Source organism: Columba livia, chromosome 14, assembly GCF_036013475.1.
Source record: "Columba livia isolate bColLiv1 breed racing homer chromosome 14, bColLiv1.pat.W.v2, whole genome shotgun sequence".
NCBI lineage: Eukaryota > Metazoa > Chordata > Aves > Columbiformes > Columbidae > Columba > Columba livia.
This window is the reverse complement of record NC_088615.1, coordinates 16,929,442-16,950,323: the sequence shown is the minus strand read 5'-3', so window position 1 is coordinate 16,950,323 and position 20,882 is coordinate 16,929,442. Positions and strand designations below refer to the sequence as shown.

The 20,882-nt window shown below is 47.3% G+C and overlaps 1 protein-coding gene across 6 annotated transcripts in view; it reads right to left on the bottom strand.

Moving 5' to 3' along the window:
- Positions 1 to 20,882, bottom strand: part of NRG2 (neuregulin 2) — a 162,263-nt gene that overhangs the window by 39,598 nt on the left and 101,783 nt on the right. For 4 of the 6 annotated variants that reach the window (XM_065030180.1, XM_065030177.1, XM_065030178.1 and 1 more), the window contains exons 3-4: positions 10,281 to 10,399; positions 6,258 to 6,323 (exon numbers count right to left, since the gene is read on the bottom strand). In XM_065030180.1, the coding sequence (XP_064886252.1) occupies positions 6,258 to 6,323; positions 10,281 to 10,399 (185 nt within the window). The remainder of the gene's footprint in view (positions 1 to 6,257; positions 6,324 to 10,280; positions 10,400 to 20,882) is intronic. The other 2 variants (XM_065030181.1, XM_065030179.1) reach the window with 1 other exon arrangement.

Below are 20,882 nucleotides of genomic sequence, written 5' to 3'. Positions count from 1 at the left end.
GAGCAGGGAGACAGCGATAGTTTTGCTGCCTTTATTTTGTAATATAAATAATGTTGCCTGGTGTGTTCATAGAGTACAGACACTTTACTCTCTCAATATTTAGACATTCAGTTAGACAGATGAACTCAGTTGGTTGGAGAGTGTATACAAATTGCCTGCTCTGTATATGCCTCGTGTACTTACTGATAAAACACAGAATTGCTGAGGTTCCTCTCAACCGACTTAATCCAACTGTTTGTCAGAAGAACATGAATGAGAAGGTGTCTGGCCAAGTTATTCCTTAGATGTAGCACCGTAATCCTGGCATGAGCCACACTAAATTTGTGATTTACACTGATTAATACACTGAGGGACTGTTGATCTTAACCATTCTCTCTGTGGCAGATTTCTGTACATCTGGAACGACACTCTCATCTCTTAATAAACCTGAACAGCGGCTGGATGCTCATGCCTCTATCTGCACATAAAATCAGAAGGGCCTGTGCGGACTGGGGCTCTCCTGGCAACGAACTGGGGCCTCTGGAGCTCATAAAAATTCTGCTCCTGTGTGTTTATTCATTTGGAAGCGAACCAATATTTACCTCTGCATTTTACTGAAATAGATCTTGCTGGAATTATGTTCCTAGCTCCTGAGGGGATCATAAGGATCAATAGCTGCAGACTAGAAGTTCATCCCAAAATGCAAATGCCAGACTGCAGGACACTCACCTCAGAGCAGCAGATATTGCTGATCAGAACAACACGGGCAGCACTCTCCACATCTCCTATCTGCACTGTTCAAGTGTTTCACTGAGGAGCAAGTTTAAAGGTCTCTGAGTGCCAAGGGGCTGCCTTTACCCACAGAACAGGCAGCTATTGCAGGGGCAAAGTCCTGTGTTATTATAGAGCTGCTAGTTGCTCCTCCAGCATGATCTCTCCAGCTTTATGAAGGAACCCTTCCTATGTTTTCTCTACCACAAGGGTCCCAGAGTGCCCATGATAGCACTGCAGCATTTTATTAATATTTTCCCAAGTTCCCATCAATTGTAATAGCAGCAACATGATACTTCAATGAGGGGATTTGTTCAACAACCTAAAAAGCCTTTTGCAGGGCCAGTGCCAGCATGAATGCTTTGCAGGAGGGACAGTTGAAGCCCAAGAAGCGAAGAAACATGGCAGGATAACATGATGAGTCAGACAGAGCAGATCTCTCTGCGCTTATGACCTCAGTTCTTCCAGGGGACATCAGCTTCCATCCTATGCTTTATTCCATACTGCCCATCTTTCCTTTAGAGTCACAATGGCCTGTCTTTACCGTGCATCTAGAGCTTTAAATGTGATGGCTACTTAAAAAATACACAGTGTGTAACATAAGCACCAACCAGGACCTCATCTCTCTCTGGAGACTGTTGGCGAGATTGCCAACACGTACACCTCAAGGTACCGTGCCTGCATGCGTGCCGGCTCCTCTCAATTATCAACCACACCTCCAGCTGTGGGTTTTAAATTATCTGAGCAAAGGCCACGTCAGGACTTACTTTTAGTCTAATATTGAAAACTGGTCTGTCTGCATGGCCCGTGGCTGACTGACTTCTCTGTTCTACCTGTGCTCTAGGCTGGCTGGACAACTTCAGCTCCAAACCAGCAGCACCACACTCATGTTCGCTGCCTCCAGGAGAGCCCAGTGTCTTCAGACTGGAGTGACCAGAGATTGACCAGCCAATTAACATGCAGGTCTGCCATAGTCATGCAGTAAAGGCCATGCCAGACTGGACTTGAGACAAGGTTTGGGGTGACTGGCTGAACGTTAACTATATGGCATGTCTTACTGTGGCATATATATGCTGAAGCTTTGATTCAACTAGATGTGACCAGATGTGATTTACAAACCACAACAGATCAGACATCACTGAGCCATTGTAATTATGGCAGCCCACCAGGCCTATCTCACCTGGGAGAGAGAAAGTATTTCCATCACCCATCCATGTTAATCATTGGGGAAGGTATTAAATGGGAGAGGGAGAGCCTGAAGGAGTCTAAATCAATGAGTCTACAAACAGTTCAGTGATGTCACCAAGAAGACAGCTATGAAATCTGTGAACCCAGACTGGTGTGTGAGGAGTTAATTGAAGAAAGAAGAGCTGTTCCACCCTGCCTTCCCACAGGGACCTCTAAAGAGACTTCAAGAATGGCTGGTGATCCCCAGCACTTGAAGGCCCCAAAAATCAGTCCAGGGAGCCCAGCTTTCATTCAGGTGCCTCACATTATCCCTGAGTCGTTACATTCCAAGCACAACTCAGCTCGGCCTCTTCTGCTCTTTCTCCCTCTTCCTTCTTCTCACTTGATCCCAAACCTCGACCTGCTGCATAGCACCTATAGGGTGAGGTTGGACAGCCCAGCCAGACTGAGGATACGACCAGAGTCCAGGTGAGCAGCTGCAATGATCCACATACCGGTTTGAAGAGCATCCTGCTGGCAGATCCTCTCATGACCTGACGGTATCCAAACCATGCTTTGTCTGCCTAGCCTCTATTCTTTTTTTACCCTCAAGACTTCACCTGTCTGTTGAAGCCAAGGAAATGAACTAGAGGAGAACTCAACAGCAGAAAACAAGCAAATGGGATTACCTAACCTTTTCAAGGATTTCAAACATTCTCTTACCTTTTAAAAATCGTAATATCTTTGTCCTGCATAAACCTTCCACCTCAGGATGCCCTACAGATTGCACTGAACCTTCTTCCATTTTTGCCTCCGCTGAAACTTTTCTGAACTTTGAGATTGATTCCTATTCTGTTCACCAACCAGCTCTCTAGCCACAGAATCCCAAAGCTTGTTCAGCTGGTTTGAGCTGCACAGGATCACATTACCATTTTGAGTACTCTGGATGTTGCAATGAGCATAAAGGACCTTTTTCTCTGCATCAGGGCACATGATCAAGTTACCCATCCCTGCACGTTCCTGCCTGTGAGCTGAGCCACTGTGACCACTCAACTGCCTGTGACAAACAGAAGATAACATGTCTTATTTGGCACTTTTTCACTATGGATGAGGATCCTGCAACTATTTCATGCTTACTGGGTTAAGGAGGAAGATTCCTTGAAATGAGTAGTAGGCATGTCTCCTCTTCAGAGCCCCAGTGCTTTCTGAAGAAAGCATCTCTAGGGCTGCTCCACTCTGACAATGCTCAAACAAAAACATATACTCAAAGGAAAGTGTAAGACTGGGGTACCATGTCAAAATATGCAGCGTCATGGAAAGACTTTCCCAGACACCAGATTTCCTTACTGAATCTGGTCCGTGGAGTCTAGCTTGACCATGCGGACCAAAGCTGTGTTAAGATTGACACTACGTCCCTATGACCAGGCTAGCACTCATCACACTCCATAGTCCAGCTTGTTACATCTGCTAAATGGCTCTAGCTCATGTGAAGGTGTCCACACGACTGAATGAGGCTGAGTGGTACCCCACGCCATGCAGATACCAAGCAGTGGGGGCATCAGGAACCCCAGCTCTCTGTCTCCCAGATCCCAGTACTCACACCGAATATAGGGTTGTATCCACATGGGCTGGACAAGGATGAAAAGGCAGATTTCAATCCAGACAGCTCTCAAAATGCAGCACCACCAGATCCCAGATGTCCTGAGTGTGCTGTCTTTGGTCCCAGATCCGACTGGTATCAGGATTTTCTCTACACCAGAAACATGGGTTTCTCCATACTGTCATGAGATCTGTGAGGCCCATACCAAACAGTGCCCCTGTCAAAGGGAACCAGAGGACCTGCTCCAGCTAACATGTAGGCAAAGGGCACAATAGCTGGGCAAGAGATCCCATGCACATAATTATAACAATGCAGGTGTTTACAAGAGTCTATGATACCAAGCTGCCTCCTTGCACTCTGCAGCCTTGTGTCAGGTGCCTGCTAGGCATGGAAAGGTGCTGACATGGAAAGCAGTGGGACAAAAAAAATGCTTCTAGAGAAAAAAGTTAACCAAGAACAGAGCCAGAACACCTTGGAGACCTGGGCTGCATTCTGAATGTTGGGCGGTGTATAAACCTGCCCTGTGTCAAGGACGCAGCAGCGCCCAGAGGTCTGTGGCCACTGGAGAAGAGAAGAAAGAAGTCAGAGGTGACTTGGGATGTGGCAGAATTTGCCAGTAGCTACACTCACAGGTGGTAAGAAAGACTTAAACAGTGCTCCAGGGGGGAAATATTCCGCTTATTTCCCCAAGGCAGGGATAGACCCCACCATCCAGAGAGGAATGGGGACCTTCGGGGAAGAACACTAGTTAAAAATGTCTAGACCAGGACCAACAAGGTCAGAGGTGCTGGAACTCATGGGGCTGCACGGAGTGATGGGGGTTTATCCCCTTGCCCATAGGAACTGTCTGGGCCATGGGGAGAACACAGTGGGTTCCTTGAGGTGTAAGGTCCAACACCATTGCCCAGCATGCCCGTTAAGATGTGCACCTCGCACCATGGGCCAAACAGAGGTGACCAAGCACCGTGACCAAGCTGTGTGAAGCAGTCTCTCCTTTCCCAGGGAAGTTCAGGTACCACCAAGTTTGCATGGTGCATTCTCAACACGATGTTTAAAATCCAGTGAATCATTTACAACCTTTCGGCGAAACAATGAGAGCTGGGACAAGCTACATGTGCCAGACAAGCTCTTGAATACAGATATTTGAAAGATATGCAAAAATTTTACAAGCATGAGATACATGTCAGCTTTCCAGATTAACACACCTCACATCATCTCCATGACCTCCCCATAAGTTATACACATGTGCAATTCTATGATAGATCATCAGTAACCATACAAATCAGGGGGACTATCTGTTATTTAGATAGCAAGTAAGAGAGTTCATTAAAAAGGAATGTAAAGGAAAAGGTCAATGACAACTTTAACTCTGGAGGTTTTACCATCTCTTCACATAATTAAAAAAAACCCAGGCAGTCGGGGATCATGTTCCCACAGAAGACGTTTTTCAAAAGGAGAAACTTCTGTGCAAGCCACATGGCAATTTGCCACTCTCCTTCCTATTGTTGAAATTTGGCTTTTAGTGAAAATAGCACACATCTAATGCAATGCAAATATGCAGCATGGATCTATGCTGGTTAACACAAAGGAAAGATCCTGGGGAAGAATGATATGGTCATTGTATTAATGCTGCTCCATCTCAGCATGATGTCCCCGGTGCAGTGGAAGGCTAAGCACAACACAAGAGCAAATTTTAAGTGCAGTTTTCTAATCAGAAAAGCTTTTAAAGGATACGTGGTGAGTCCCTGCTGTGGCTGCAGTCAGATTCCGTTTAAAATCACCAGAAAAAGGAGGAAACATCCCCATAAAATCTGCAAAGTGGAATCGCCAACGGAGACGCGCAGACAGCTGTGCTGTCAATTCTGGGCATAAACAGCTGGAATGGAAAAATAGCGCAGATCTCAAAATAGCCACCTGGTCCTTGGCTTTCCAGGCGCCTGCTCATTTGGACGATGTGCGGTGGCAGTGTCCCCTGGGGAGAGGGGCTCCCCGACACAGAAGTAATGCCCCTCACCAGAAAGACTTGAATCAGAGGCTGGGTACCTGGCTTCCACACCTGCACGTGTACACATGCTTAGGTTTTTATCTTTGTGTTCCCATTTTCTACTGCCTTTGTGCCAACTGAATAGGAAGGAGTGCTAAAAAGCACTTCCACCAAGTTAAATCACATTAAATAGTTTTGGAGATCTGTTCTTGCTTTCTGGAGACTCAAGGAAAAACGTGACAGCAGGGCACAGATGTATTTTCTGCAATTTTCTTACGACTTATGAATGTATTTTTTCTTGTGTTTCCTATAGCCTCTTTTGGTTTTCTCACTCATCCTCAAAACCAAAGCAAAAACAAACACACCAACCAACCAACCACAACCAAAGCCAAACCACCACCATCACCACAACTAAATCAAAGGTCATTACAAGCATATTTTACACCTATCAATAAAACCATGTATTGGAAGAGCTGGGAATGCTTAAAATCCAGCTGCAATTGTAAGTAACATGTTCTTCAAGTTACCATTACAATAGTATCAACCTCTCCCTCTCTAAGATAGACACCAGCAATATGAGTCATATTTTTTGAAGTATCTAGGGAAAGATCAGTGGCTTTGGGAGAAATCAAAGAGAAGTTGCAATTAAAGAAGATTCCAGGAGGCAATAAAGGTTTTTATGCAAAATGTCTCATAAAAACAAAACAAATAAAGGGAAAGAAGCTATATGGGGGGAGCAGGGGGAGAGGTACTTACACTGTTCTTCCATAACAACTATTTTAGTTTCTGAGGCTGGTAAGACTTGTGGTGCTTTCGTTGTTCCTGGGGAAATTAAGGTAAGAAAGCAGTGAACACAATATCTATTTTGAGCAGAGAAGAATGGGCTTAGCGACTGCAGGGAGGAGAACAGGAGCAGGTGCTGCTGGGTGGCACAGGCTGGGGTGGCTATCAATGCGTTAGTACTGGTTAGAGTACGCTGGGATGGGTAACTGGGTAACAGAGGCAGACAAACCAGTGCCTCTGCAGGGGACGGCACGCTGGTCCCCTCGCTGTAAAGGGCATCGTGGCGTTAGGATCTTGGTCGTGGCAAAAAGGCAGAAAAGGCTCAGGATTCAGCCGCAGGTGATGAGCGAAACTGCGGGAGGTTTTCTTAGCCCTGATGGCCACGAGAGGGCAAAGACGGGATCATAGACCAGTGTAGAAAAATGTGGAGTTTGAGAAAAAGTGGGATCCTCTGAAAAGCCTCCATCCCACAAGTATGTGCAACTCTGCAGCACAAAGTAATGCTCGTACAAGAGATGGAGGAACGGGAAACAGACAAAGACCATGGCCCAAGGCTACACAGGGGCCGAGCACATGTAGCGATTTCCTCCTCATAAACCAGGATACTGGGGAAGTCCAATGTCCACAGTCACCAGCTCTACTCGAGCCCACTGGGAGCAACAGCTCTTTCTGGATCAAAGCCCCTCACCACCCTCCAGATGCACAAAGGAGAAAGCACAGGAGCCTCCGGTCTGCGTGAAGTGACAACACCGTGGAAACGTAAAAGCAGAAAGGAGTTTTTGTAAGATTTGGGGTCTTTTCTGCAGTGTTCAGCAAAGATGGGGGAGGGTGGTCAGTCAATGAGGCATTTAGAAACTTTCTGAGGAAAAAAAGAGCCTGAAACAATCACATCTCAGCTGTGCCCTCATGCCCATGTAATACCAGTATTAGACTACTCAACAAAGAGAACTGGGAAATGAGGTATTTTTCTAAGAAAGCATCTAATTTACTTCAAAATAATAAAAATCTGCAAATAGCACCAAAGCACAATATGTTTTGGTTAAACCCAGAAGCATTTCCTCAGAAATTTACACCCTCCCACAACTTTTCAAGCAAAAGCATTTATTTCTGAGCTGCGTATTTTGTGGAAACACCAGAATTGCAGAGGAGAGATGAGGTGACGGGTTTGGCTGATGGGCACTTTCAAAGTGACATGGGGTCGCTGCACTGCAGCCACTGTCTTTCTAAAGAAAATATCTCCTCAATGCGGTGTTTTTGGTGATTTGCAGCACATCCGCGTGGTTGAAAAGGTGCTCTTTTGAAACTGGTCTAAACTGAAAAGTAGTAGTGGAATAGAGCAAAAATTACATTACAATGGCAACACTGCCTCATGAGGCTGAGAATTTTTTACCAGCAGAGACACAATCTCAGACCTTCACATCCATGATGGTGCCATGCGTGAGGTCCTTCCTTGCCAAGCCAGGACTCAAGTAGGATCAGAAGCCTCTGTCTCTGGCCTCTGCACCCCTAGCTGGGAATAGCTTGTTGGGCTGAGGACATCTTGCTCCTCCACAATACTCATCTCAAGCCTCAACAGCTCAGGCCACCTCTTGCAATGCCACCTCTTTACAGGGGCACCCAGAGATGCCCCCAAACCTCGCGTCTCTGTGTCACAAGAGGTAATGTTAGCTCATGACCTTTTCCCAGTCCTGGATTCGCCCGTCTGTATCACAGCAACACTACAGGACCACCAACAATATTGCTGAAGTGTCAGGTCAGAAAGTGTGCTTCCAGCAGACGGTCCCGGAGCATCGGTCCCAGCCAGCCTGCCCAGGACAGGCGGATGCACCAGGTGCCCAGGGACAGGGTAGCAGTAAAGACACAGAATATAAAGCAGCAGAACATAGCAATAGCTGGAGTGAGCTTCTGGGAAAGAGGGGGAAGGCTCCAAGTGAAGTCCAGCTCACATGTCTACTCTGATGATTACAGACTGCTAAACTTCACTGAGCACTGTGTTGAGACTTAGCCACAGCAGGATTAATACTAAGAAGCCTGGAGAAGAACGCAAGCAGTGACAAAAGAAAGCACACGTGCATTCAGGGACAAGCAGACGCATTGAGGAGTATTCTTCTAAAAGATATCCCAGAAGAAGGGAGCTTGCAGAAGTGAGGAAAGCTGTGAAGATCACAAGAAGGCCCAGCAGTAAGGACAAGGAGACTCCAGGACAGCAAGTGCTTGGGCACAGAAGAAGGTTGTTCAGCTCTGGGTAGGTCCAGGGGGAAGTGGAAAAAGATTGCAAAGGGGTGACAGAGCTGCAAATGCCTACATCATCTTGTTTACCTTTGCAAGGGTCTACAATTAGCATTCGACTGCTGTCCTGCCAGGTGACCTGCAAATAGCAGCAGCAAGATGTGCATGCAGCTGAGTGGCAAGCCAAAGGCAGATTTGGAAGGCAGCTTAGAAAATGGATTAATCAAGGCACTGCCGCAGCAGGGCAGAGCAGGCAATCGAATGGATCTGCAGCACGTTGCAGCCTGCAGCTCCCACTAGCAAAAGGTACAGGCCATATCTTTGGGTTTCTTTGATTGCTTTTCAGGTCTCAACACATTCTGGGGACAATTGGAACAACTGGGACAACTCAGGTGTGTCCTCGTACTCCCTGTGACCTGAGAGCAATCCCCTGTGCTTGCCGCACAGCATGCTTTCCTGCAGTGGAAGAGTTAAAGCCTGACAAACGCTGCCATTACCTGTGCATGCAGGAAGAGGCAGTTGGAAGTTGTAATGCATTTTCCTGGTGCCGTAAGTGTCCAGGATCAGAGCCTTACAGTGGGCACTGTTCAATCACACCCTTCCTCTTGTGAAAGCGGATTGCTAGTGACTGGGAAGGGCAAGCGAAGAGGCAGACAGGGCAGGTAAATGCTGCCCATGCATGTTGCAGGGGGGTTGCACATGCAGCTCCCGGCCAAAACAGGCAGGAACAATTTACATTGTGATGGGACAACCATAGCACGAGTCAGAAAAAAAGGGAGCAGCACTGCCTCAGTTAGCTTACTGTGGACACCTTTCCTATCATGGTCAGAAATCAATAGGGTAGAGCAGTAGGGCTAACTCCATAGACGTGAAGCATGAAGGCATGGAGGGCTGAGCATGGGTGGCCTTTCTCCTGACTTTGCAAGCACAGGGTTTTTACAGGCAGAGTAACGGGGCGGGGGTTCGGTGCGCTATGTGATATTGCAGCTCCATAGAATAAAAGATTCAGGACTGCAAACACTGCTGCAGAGGTTAATAGAGAAAATAATGCCAGAAAACAGCAGGAGAAAGCTACCTTCCTTCATATTTGAGTAATACTAATAAAAGCACAACAACAGAGAAACCAGATCACACCAAAGGGTGGCAGAGCACAGAGCCCAGGCTCCCACAGTGGCCCATTGTGAATGGCAGGAGGAAGAGCTTAGGAAACAGTCATCCCTCCCCTAATCGCACCCTCTCGGCTTCTGGCAACCACTGTAGGGACTTTCTGAGCTGGAGGGTGCATCCAAACCATCATGTTAAGCAACATAATTATTATGACCAAGATAATAATAAAACCGTCTAACCTCAGACTCCATCTGCTGAGCTCTAAGAGATGGAGCACACGTTCTAGGATGAAAACCAGAACCAACTTCACTCATCGCAAAGCTATGGTTTAATTACTTGTCTTCTGGTGAGTTTTGCTTCTCAGAAATTCTTTAAAAAAATAAAACATCAAACCCACCAGTTGCTTTCTTTCCTCCTTGCTTCTTTTAAAAAAATACATAGACTGTTAAGTTTATTTAAAATGTAAATTAACCACATTGCCAATGACAGATAACAAAGATAAACATTTATGCTAAGCTGCATTTTTCTTATCTCCCAGGATTGTTTTACTCTGTATCCTGAAAGCATGAAACAAAATACAAGACAGATCATGTGCAGAACCTCCCGCTTTCTGCTTTGAATGGCAGACAGCTCAAGACATTTGCTGGCTTCTTCACTTACCACTTTTCACATTCAGGCTGCCTTTTGCGGTGTCTTTCCCTAAAACGTTCTCCGCTTCACAGCTGTACTCCCCAGCATCTTCCAGCTTCACCTTGTTGAACTGCAGTCTGGAAATCTTTCTGTTGAAAAGTACAGCAGACATTTCTTATTTGATTGCTAACCATCCTCAGGAATTGATAACCAGTCCTGGCCCTAGTATGCTGCCCAGTATGTCACCCCTTCTTGAGAAGATGGGCTGTCTGACCTCACAAGCTGAACAGGCACTCAAGCCTGGTCAGGATTCGGGTGAGACCATTCCCAGGAATCACAACCACCATGATTTTCTAAATTAACATCTCTCTCTAAACCCGCTGCTCTTAGTGTGTCGCCATGGTTTGGTGTGACGCCTACTCTCATTCACACAGAAAGTCTTGTGAGGGGTTGAGCATCCCAGCACGAAGACCTTCTGTACTGGAGAGAAGTCACATTACTGATGGGCAGCGGGATCTGCCTGCTGTGGAGACAAGACGCGTGTTCTGCACCTTCCTCAGCAAGGAGGCCGAGCAGTCCAGGGCTCTACCAGCTGCATTCAGCAGTGCCACACACTCGAATGCAAACACCCACGGGGCCAGGGGGGATTCATCCCTTCATCCCTTTCCAGCCCGTAAACCAAACCCCTGTGGTTTGACCTAGACAGCTAGCTTGTACTTTTATCTGGGCCAACAAATAGGGCAAGCACTTTGTCTCCCTCAGGTACACACACTCCAATATACACTGATGACTGCCCGTGTCACCTAACAACCTGTGTTGCTTGTTCCATGGGAAAGGGAGCAGCTCTGGGGCAGAGCTCTGTGGTGCCACGAGGAAGACAAGCATCGCCTTTCTCACTGGGGATGACTAATGACTCAGCCTCTGGCATGTCTCTGAATAACAGGCAAAACTTCTTGCTCCCCAGTTTAACAGAGGTCTACAGGAGCCCTCAATACACTGAATACCACTCATGAGACCACAGTGGGACTCCCACGTTAGGCCCTCTGTTTTCCTACATTTCCCTCTGTTTTAGTCATCTTATCAAAAAACACCCTGTGTACTCTTCTCATGATAATACCTCTCTGCTTTCTACCTCACACTTTTATCTCAGGTCTGTGTTATACAGTCTCTTTATTTAGACACCTGGAAACACTGCCAGCTTTAGAAAGAGGTCCCAGTGGCCTATGTCACTGAAGACAAATAAAATTCCTTTAAAGTGGAAAATAATCATTAGCTTTGGACATATTTGCAATGTTACATGAGTCATCTGAGAAGGACTTTTCTTTGGGCTGTGCAAATCATCATCCATAGGAGGTCCACAGAAGCACACTGGCATATTTTTAACACACTGATGTGTTGTTTCACTGGGAGCCACGGTGCAAGGACACAGTGTGAACATCTCACTAGCTATATTAGTAAATTAAAAGCACTTGGAGACAACTTGGTAGAGCTCCCATGATACAGGCACTGCCCTGTTTTACAGGATGCGGTCAAATGTTCAATTGCATGAGTTTGAGCCCCATGTGGAGCAATTTTGAAATGAATGTTGACAGTACGCAAAGATCTTTTGAATGCCTCTAATCTTAGGTGTCCCCTAATCCACTGTGCAAAGCCAGTTATTTGGGCCAACATGTTCTTACATCTTACATTCTTATAGCTCTCTCAACCCCCATAGACAGAACGCACCGTTTGCTTAATAAACCAGCCCTATGCCTGGCTTGTAGCTCTTGCTGCAGAGCAAAAAGGCAGGCGACGTGTGTTGAAAGCAGCTTGTAAGAGCGAGGCTCTGAGTCAAAGTCCTGTAGGAAACACGACCCTTGCACAGCAGCATGCTGTGGCTGTCTGCATGCAGAGCTGGAAGCATCAACAAACACCCTGCCTTCAGCTGCTGGAGGACAGATATTCTAATGATAATTGGCTGTATTGCAATCTCGTACACACAGCATGTTTCACTGTGTGTTGTAACCGGAAAAATCCACTACAGCATTAGAATACCACCTGTGTACGTGATCTTTTACTGATAAAGGGTTTTAAGTCCAAAAGATACAAATTAGTAAGTTATTAGTGACACAGAAGGCTAATGATAGGGGGCACACCTGACAGGCTCATCTCCAATAACAGGTTGAGAGACATTTGGTCTTTTACCTGGAACTGGAGAGGAATGTGAGCAGAATAAAAAGCAATGTTGTCATTTATAGCATATCAGCATCAAGGAGAAACCAAAGAGGATTGTTTTGTTTCAATGCACAAGACTGTTGTACTGTCAAAGTAACTTATTTTTATTTTCCATCACTGTTCGTTGAAATTCTCCTGGATTGCAAGATCCCACTGAAAAATCGAGAGCTTTTTCTTGTTTGTCATACCCCACAACAATGGTGTAGCTACTCTTGGTCTCCACACTGTGCTGTATAATGTCAGATAACAGACCTGGGGGAGAGGGACAAAGGGGACAGACAAGGATCAGTTTTTAGGTGGAACATAAGTCAGTAAAAAGTATTTCCCTATTCCAGGAAACACTGAAGGAAACAGAGAGATACCTTAGGGAGAGATACCATTAGTTATATGCCTTTTAAGTTGGGAGAAATGCCTGTGCATTAGAAGAACTGAACTTGAAGGATGTAAAAAGACTAGACCTTGCTTGGTCTCTGTGTGGCAAAGACAAAGATGATCAGTCTCTCTGTTCCAATTTACCATCTTCAAATGCTACTGAAATATGTCAAAACTGCCTAGGAAATTGCTTTTTCAAGTTTGTATTCTTCCTCCTGCTGCCCCGGAGGGCAGGGACTTTGTTCACTTGAGGGCAGAAGCATGTTTTTACAAAAACACCAAGTAGCAGCAAATGAGGAACGAAGTTGTGCACGGGAGTTGTGCATCCAGTCCCCTGCTGCCCTGCTGGGGAGCGATTCTTGGGGACACCAGCCCTGGGAAAGCCCAGCCATGAGCATTCACAAGGGTGCCTGGCTGCCAGACCATGCCATTCTTCTGGAGGAAGGCACTGCCCCGGGGCTGTTTGTTCAGTGAAAGGGCCAGGGTCACTGACAGATCCCATAATTTCACTGCAGTGCAACTCTGTTGATATTTCTTTACTTCAGGGGAAAATCCGCCTCATTGTCTTTTCTGACCCTCAGCACATATGACTTAACCACGCACTAATTATCTCCTGTGGTGCCAGTGGAGGAAGAAGCCATGGGGAATATGTTGTCTGCAAGCTCTGGGGGATAGGATACACAAGGAGACCTTCAGCCTGGCCAGAAGATCATCCCCCAAAATACCTTTCTGGCTAAGAGAAAAGAGTCCCCCAGAGGGCAGTTTGGAGTGATGAGTAAATCACCCTCTGCGGTGCCAATCTCCAGACTACAATGGGAAATGGGGAGATCAGCCCTTGGCCAGGACCTACACAAAGATCCTAGCAAATTCTGGCCTGGAAGGGTGACCTCATCTGCTCTAATTTAGACATCTCATCTAAATGTGAGCTTAGGCCCTGAGGCCTCCAGCGTAGTCAGAGGAAAAGAAACAGGCACTTCATCTCAGCCAAGGAGGAACTTTTCATGACAGGAGTCATGTTCCCATCAGCACTTCGGTCAAGCTTGAATCATTTTTCTCCTCTTCCCTACTGCCAAGTGGAAATAGGACTGTCTTCCCAGGTCATCTCCTCACAAAGCCGTTCACCTCAGAGCGTGTGTGCAGGAGAGCAGCGGCCATGAGCTGCCTCCAAGACACCTGAGTTTCATTGAGGACTTAGTGTTCCCTGTGAGAGTTCAGCCACTTCTGCGTCGTTCAGGACAAAAATAGCTCTAGGATTACTACAGTTGTAGCGTTTTATTAGTCTTCTAAAAATAGGGTAGCTAACAGATCAGTAATAAAGAAGTCAAGGGATTAGCTGATCAAGAGAATTTGAAGACTACAACATACGCGGCTCCTAAATTGTCAATGAAGAACACTGCACATAGTAAACACACCTGACACCCTAGCAAAAGGAAATTCCCAAACGTGTCCCTTGCAAAGGACACACCGAATACACTGCTGTGGTTACCTATTAACTCCATTCCTCTCTGTTTGCACAGAGAGACGGTGGCAGGAACATTACCAATATTGTAGAGAGCAGAAAGGCCAGCAATTGCTGCACAGCGACGCATTTGCCCTAAGAGAGCAGCTAATGACAGTCAAGGAGATTCAGAGCATCCAGTTGTTCAGTTTACAGTCAAGAAGGTTGTCCAGCAGCCGTCAAACATCGGGCAGCCCCACTGGGTGGAGCAGTGGGTCTCAGTGCCCTGGCCTTGGGTAACACATTCATTTTCCCCAGCATACAGTGGGCTATAGGCAGGTAGAAGAGATCACTGCAATGCAAAGCAGAGTGGGGATGGCCATGGCAAAGCCCTCTCTCTGGCAAAGCAGAAGGTGGCAGCCATAGAATCATAGAATGTCCTGAGCTGGAAGAGACACACAAGGATCATGGAGTCCAACTCCTGTCCCTGCACAGGACACCCCACAGGTCACACCGTGAGGACGTTGTCCAGTCTCTACTTGAACACTGTCAGGCTGGGGCCGTGACACCTCCCTGGGGAGCCTGTTCAGTGTCCGGCACCTCTGGGGGAAGAACCTTTTCCTCATGTCCAACTGACCCTCCCCTGGCACATCTTCTGCCATTCCCTGGGCTCTGTCACTGTCACAGAGGAGAGCTCAGCCCTGCCCCTCCTGCTCCTGCTGAACCTGCAGCCCATGAGCTCTGCCCTCAGTCTGCTCTGCTCCAGCTGAACAAACCCAGGGACTTCAGCCGCTCCTCATACGGCTTCCCCTCTAAAACCTTCATCAACCTCATGGCCTCTTCTGGACACTTTCCAGTAGCTTTATATTCTTTTTATACTGTGAAACCCGAACAGGAGCATCCTCTCCCCTGCACAGCCAGATGGAAACCGCCCCGATCTCTTCCCTGCCCTTCAGTTACAGAGCAGCACAACAGAGCTGGGAAAGCCACAGTGCCTTGCAGCGCTTGAAAAACACAAGTGGCCCTGTGCTGCCTGCTATGTACTCTAGGGCATGAGCTGGCTAGCTCAGGATTAGCTATAGAAACAGCAAATGGGAAAGGGGAAAAATACCCACAAGCAAAGCAATCAAATAAGAGGAGCAAGGACAGGCAAGTTCAGACTTTTCAGCTCGGCCATCATCCCTCCTGCAGTGATGAAGTTCTCCTTCCTTCTCCCCTCACACCATCATCTCCCCATGCAGTGTTCGACCTGCTGGGGCTGTGGGAAAAGCAGGTGTGGGAGATAGCTAATGTCCTTGAGGGTGCTCAGGACAGGAGCGACCATCCCCTGACTCCCTCTGCCTGTTTCTCCTACCCCTGTTCCCCAACATTAAAGTGCTGTTCTAACCTGAAAAGCAGATTTGCCCCTTCTCTGCTCAGCAGTGCTGTTGTCTTTCTTGAGACAGGCTGATTTTAAAAAGAAGACTCGACCAGTCCTCAGTCGGCAGAGCTGACATGGACACTGGTATGAGAGCGAGAGCTGGAGTGCCTTCTGGGTCACACAGCGTCAACAGAAGGGGAAAAGATCGATAAGTACGCTTCAAAGAGCAGGGTCACTTGTGCAACCCCCCCTCCATCCTCAAATTCAGCCTGGGGCTGCATCGCTGAATTGCCACAGATGTCCCTGCAACGGGAAGAGGTGTAGTGCAACAGAGGCAGCGTCATGCAACCACACACCAGTCCCCAGAGTGGACTTTGTGGCCACTCTGTTGAGAGGCAACTCCCCGTGTGCTGCTGCTCTTTGTGTCAGGGAAGTCTGCGGCAGCTGCCAGGGCGTGAAATCAATGAATACGTAAAAGCTGAGGTTTGGGTTAAAGCTGTTGCACAGACTCATTGCCAGTACAGGGTCCCTTGTATTACTTGTCCTGGAATTCAAGGCAACTGGTCCATCCCACAAATGTTTCTTCCAACTCCAATGCCCAGATTTTAATTTCTTTGAGAAAATGCAGATACTGGAGCAGTACTCTGAGGCTTGCTCAGAGCAGGTTCTTTCCCTCCCTACTGTGATATCTCACAGGAGAACTCTAGCAGCCTGACAAGAGCCAGGAACCTCCCAGCACCAAATGTCCCAAAGAGCGTATGACCTCAATACAGAGATGAGACACCCCTGGTAGTTGTGCAGCCAGGACAGTGTGCAGAGGTCTCACTATTTCAGCAACCAAACTACAAGCTTGTCCTGTTGAGAGAAGGGGAAAAGAGGGTCAGTGCTGCTGAGGAGAAGGCACAGAGGTCCTGGTTTGGAAGTGTAGGCTGATATGCTGGGCAAATCACAAGCAGAACCAAAACTTCATGGATTGCCTGAAGGCTTTAGAGGGTGTTTAAAGGAAAGCCAATTAATTTTAAAAATCAGGGGAGGAGGTGCCATACTAAAAGCAGCTGGCTGGGAGGAAACCCTGTGCAGAGCACAGGAATGGAAATCAGCAGAGCCATGCTGCAAACACTCAGATCAGGAAAAGGTATCTGTGGGAACAGAGATGGTGGGAAAGGGACGGCGCCTTCAGATTGACAGAGAACTACCCCTGAAAAACCTCTGCGAAACGTATCACCATGGTTACTGTTTGGGGGCTCCTTTCTGAGTTTGGAGCCTTTGGGATGCATGTCATTCTTTCCTTCCCAAGTCATTTTTCTGCAACTGGTATGTGTCACAGATCCTCAGTGCCTGTGAAGTATAAGGGGGACCTGGCAAATTCATGCCTGTAGGTATATAATGTGCTGTCCCAGATGAACAGCCCTCACCCTGGCTCTCCTTGCTCAAGGCTGAGCACTTTAACAACTGGATGAATGAAATTTCAGCTCATGCCTCAATGAGTGCTCCAGCTGAATCTCTAACATTTTGCAACTGTAGTGGGCTAAAGTCTGTAGGGAGAGATGTTGCCTCTGTGTTGTGGTGGTGTTGTTTGGTGCTGGGTTTTCTTGTTCGGTTAGTTTTTGGGGGTTGGTTGGTTGGTTTTTTAAGCAGCCACCATCACCGGAAAAAAAAAAAAAAAAAAAAAAAAAAACAACAAAAAAAACACTAAATTTCAGGCACGTAAAGCTCCTTTCACCTCTAAGTTTGCACACATCATCAGTTGAAGCAGCCCGGCATCTGGCTGTAACTTGTTAGCCACTATAACTCAGTCAAGTTTGATTAAATGCCCATTCCCTGAATCTCTTAGGAGCCCAAACTTGTAAAGTTTTTGGATTGTTCTAGCTCAAGACCCAACTGCTTCTTCTTTCAGTTCTCAGATTCCCTGGTTCAGTCCCAGGTGCATTGGCCAAGATGATGTCCATCATCTCCTTTAAAACAACAAGCAGACAAACAAAGGAGATGCTCTCCTTCACACCCCCCTCCAATAAAGTGCCTTCAGCAGCTAAAACCAAATCCCAAATATCAGAGACTTATAATAACATTGTGAGAGTTAGCAAGTCAGAAGCTCCCCTGGTGATTATAACAACACCGGTGCTTGAGAAGAGCCTTAGCTTCAAGGCATCTGGAATTGCTCTTGCAAGATCCATTGTCAAATGAGCCTTTTCCTTTGTTTAAAAATGTCAGACTGAAGACCCCTGCCAGAGTGGTGGTATAGCCTGCTTGGGTTCACTCTGGCTCCCACAAGGCTTCAACAGTTCTCTTTGCCCCTCCTTGTCTCCAGGCTTAATTAGGAAATCATTTATCTTTATTGGCACTCTCTTTCCCCTGCTGCTTTGGCATTATTATTATTTTTTTGCCTTCATTCCAGGGCAGTGAGCTGTACAGGGAAGACCACAGCCCCATTCATTGTGGGTGGGGAATAATCTACAGCAGGGAGCTCTACAAGGAAGACCCCAGCAATGAATCTGCCCCAACCAGCATCGCCTGGGGGACTGCTGTACAGAAACAGGAGAGGAGGGTATCCCTTGGCTCCACTTACAGGCTAACAATAGGGATTCCTGGTGATACTGAAAGTAGGACACTACTCCCAAGAGATGTCATATGGTTAGCCTGTCCCAAACTGAACTGCCAACCCTCTCTAATCTAATGATATGCCTACTTCATCACCCCAGCAATCTTCCTTGGTAAAAGAGCACACAAAGAGAAGAGGCTGTAAGGACAGCCACAGCTAGGAGACTAGCAGGCTCCTGGACCCGCTCTGATTCCAGCTGAAGACCTACCTGTCTCAAAGCTGAGCCCTGAGCACAGCCTGGAGCTGGGTAGGTTCTCTGCACCTCCACAAACAGAAGCTCTCTTGACTGTCTCCACAACTGGCATCTGACCATTTGCCAGGACAGAGAATCAAAACTCAACCTTAACTTCTTGTTAGCCAGAGGCCTCAACCAGATCTCAGGTGCACTTAGCAGGATATGCTATCACTTTGGCAGATCAGACGCAGAGCTGCTCACTATGCTGTTCTACCACTACTGCAGGTAATTCTTGCTGGGTAATTTCTCTAGGTTCACCATCAACTGTGCTGTATTTAAATTGAGCAGGAGATGAAATTCCAGCCAATAATTTCTTCCACCTTAAAGAGAAGTTTCCTCTTCGTGCAAGCCAGGCTTGCCTCAGCCTGTTACTAATTACAGATGGAACATGCAGTTCAGAAAGGAGGAATCAGAATAGTTCCCCTCCCTCCAGCAAATACCCATTGAAGAAAACATGACTTCTCTGCCTGATGGCACCAGAAGTTTTGCCGGTAAGTTTAAAAAACAAGAGGGAAGATGATTGATGGAAAGGCTGAATTGCTGACATGCAGTTAACTGCTCCTCTCCTCCTTACAACACATACTTGCCTTATTTTCAAGGAGATTCCTAACTCTAGGAAGGCCAGTGGGACCAGATGAAAACTTGATCACAAAAAAAAAGGACTCTGGTCACACTATCTAGCTAGAGATCTCAAGGCCTTTTAAACATACGGGGGGGAAAGTCAGGCACAGATCAGTAGAGGAATGAGTCACAGGGGGCAACCATGTTCTTCTTGTCTCTCATTCTAATCCTTTGCATGTTGTCTAAGGACCACAGAGCTGCAGAGTCCAACGCAGAGCTGAGCCCAGCTCTGCCCGGGACTCACAGGGCCAAGGAAAACACTATGGACAACACCTCCACATCCTGGCAGGGCTCCTTTTGCCTGGCTCCAACAGGTCTACCAGGTCTTTGGATCAAACTTTTAAAGAAATGGTCCTATGCATGTGGCCAGTTGCTGCATAGTCCATGATAATTTTTACCTTCTCTATGAAAGTCCCTCCCCAGTGCTCTAATTCTAGCCCTCTGGAAACCCCATTATTCTTGAATTAATCATCACAGGGTGAGACTTCCTTTCTGAGCTTTACAGTATAGGATGCTTAATTCTTTCCTGAAGTCCCCTCCTAACATGCTGGAAGTAATGATGTACAACCATATCCCACGTCCAGTTTTGGGTCCCTCTACTAAAACCAGCCCCACTAGCTACTTAATGGAGATATGCAAAGTCATGAGGGCTCCCTTGATCCTCAGCCTGCAGGCACAGAGACATTTTTAACATTTATTTCATGCAACCAAGACCAGAAGGAGGCAGGTCCAACGCCATGAGCACTGTGTCCTCACGGTGTTTTCAAGCACTGAGACCTAGCAAACCCAGTGGAGAGGAGAGCCTGAAAGCTGAGGATGCCAGACCAGGTGTGCACAGATGCATCCAGATCTGCCTGGAGAAGTGTTCCTGCACTCGAGTGTTCCTGACTGCTCAACAAGGGGCAAACAGTCAACAAAAGCTTGTCTTCTCAGAGCTGTCCCAACTTGACAGCTGCTTGAGTCTAGTCTCCACAGCCAGACTCAGCCCCAAACAGACAAGCTCTCCACTTAATGGCATGTTTTAATGGCAGCAGGGAGCAGAAGCAGGGATGGGAAGTGATTCTGGGGGCAGATCAGTGGGGGATGCTTTGGGCTCACACCTTTGCTGTTGAGGGAGCCTCAGACACTGGAGGAGGCAGGTGCCCAGCTTTCTTTAAACTGTTTATCCTTGGACTTATTTTGCCAGCAGGAAGCACTTCTAGCACGCACACGTCTTCAGCCTGTCACTGGCAGGCCGTGAGACAGCGCGTTGCCATGGAAACTGGTAAATGCAAAATTATTACTTGACAGCAGTGTCCTGAGGAAAGGGGATCAACCTTCTTCCATATGTTTCCGTTCTTGAGCCAGGGGGTGCGTGCCTGCCCTGCATCACTGTGGGTGGGATGCCATCCTGTCACAGCTTTGTGCTGGACACAGGGTGCCAGGAGGCACTATGGTCTCTGGGACCACAGCAGGGAAATGCTGCAAGAGGCACTTCTCACCATCATCAGGATCCTTTTTGCTGGGTGTTTCGTCTGAGGCTGATTGCTCTCTAGCTCTGTGGAAATTAGTCCCTCAACACCCCTGTGAGACTCTGGTGCCAGCAACCTCAGGGTCCCAGAAGCTGCCTGCCCATAGGGATGCAGAGTCCACACGGGCTGGACCCGCAGGCGCCCACCCTGGCTGCAGTGGAGACCTTCCTTCAGGACATCCCAGCTCCAGTACCCATTGGCAAACAACTGAGGCCATGAGGCTGACAAGGGCCACACAAATACTGAGGGTGACAGAGCAAAGAGGCAGGCACAGTTCTGCCC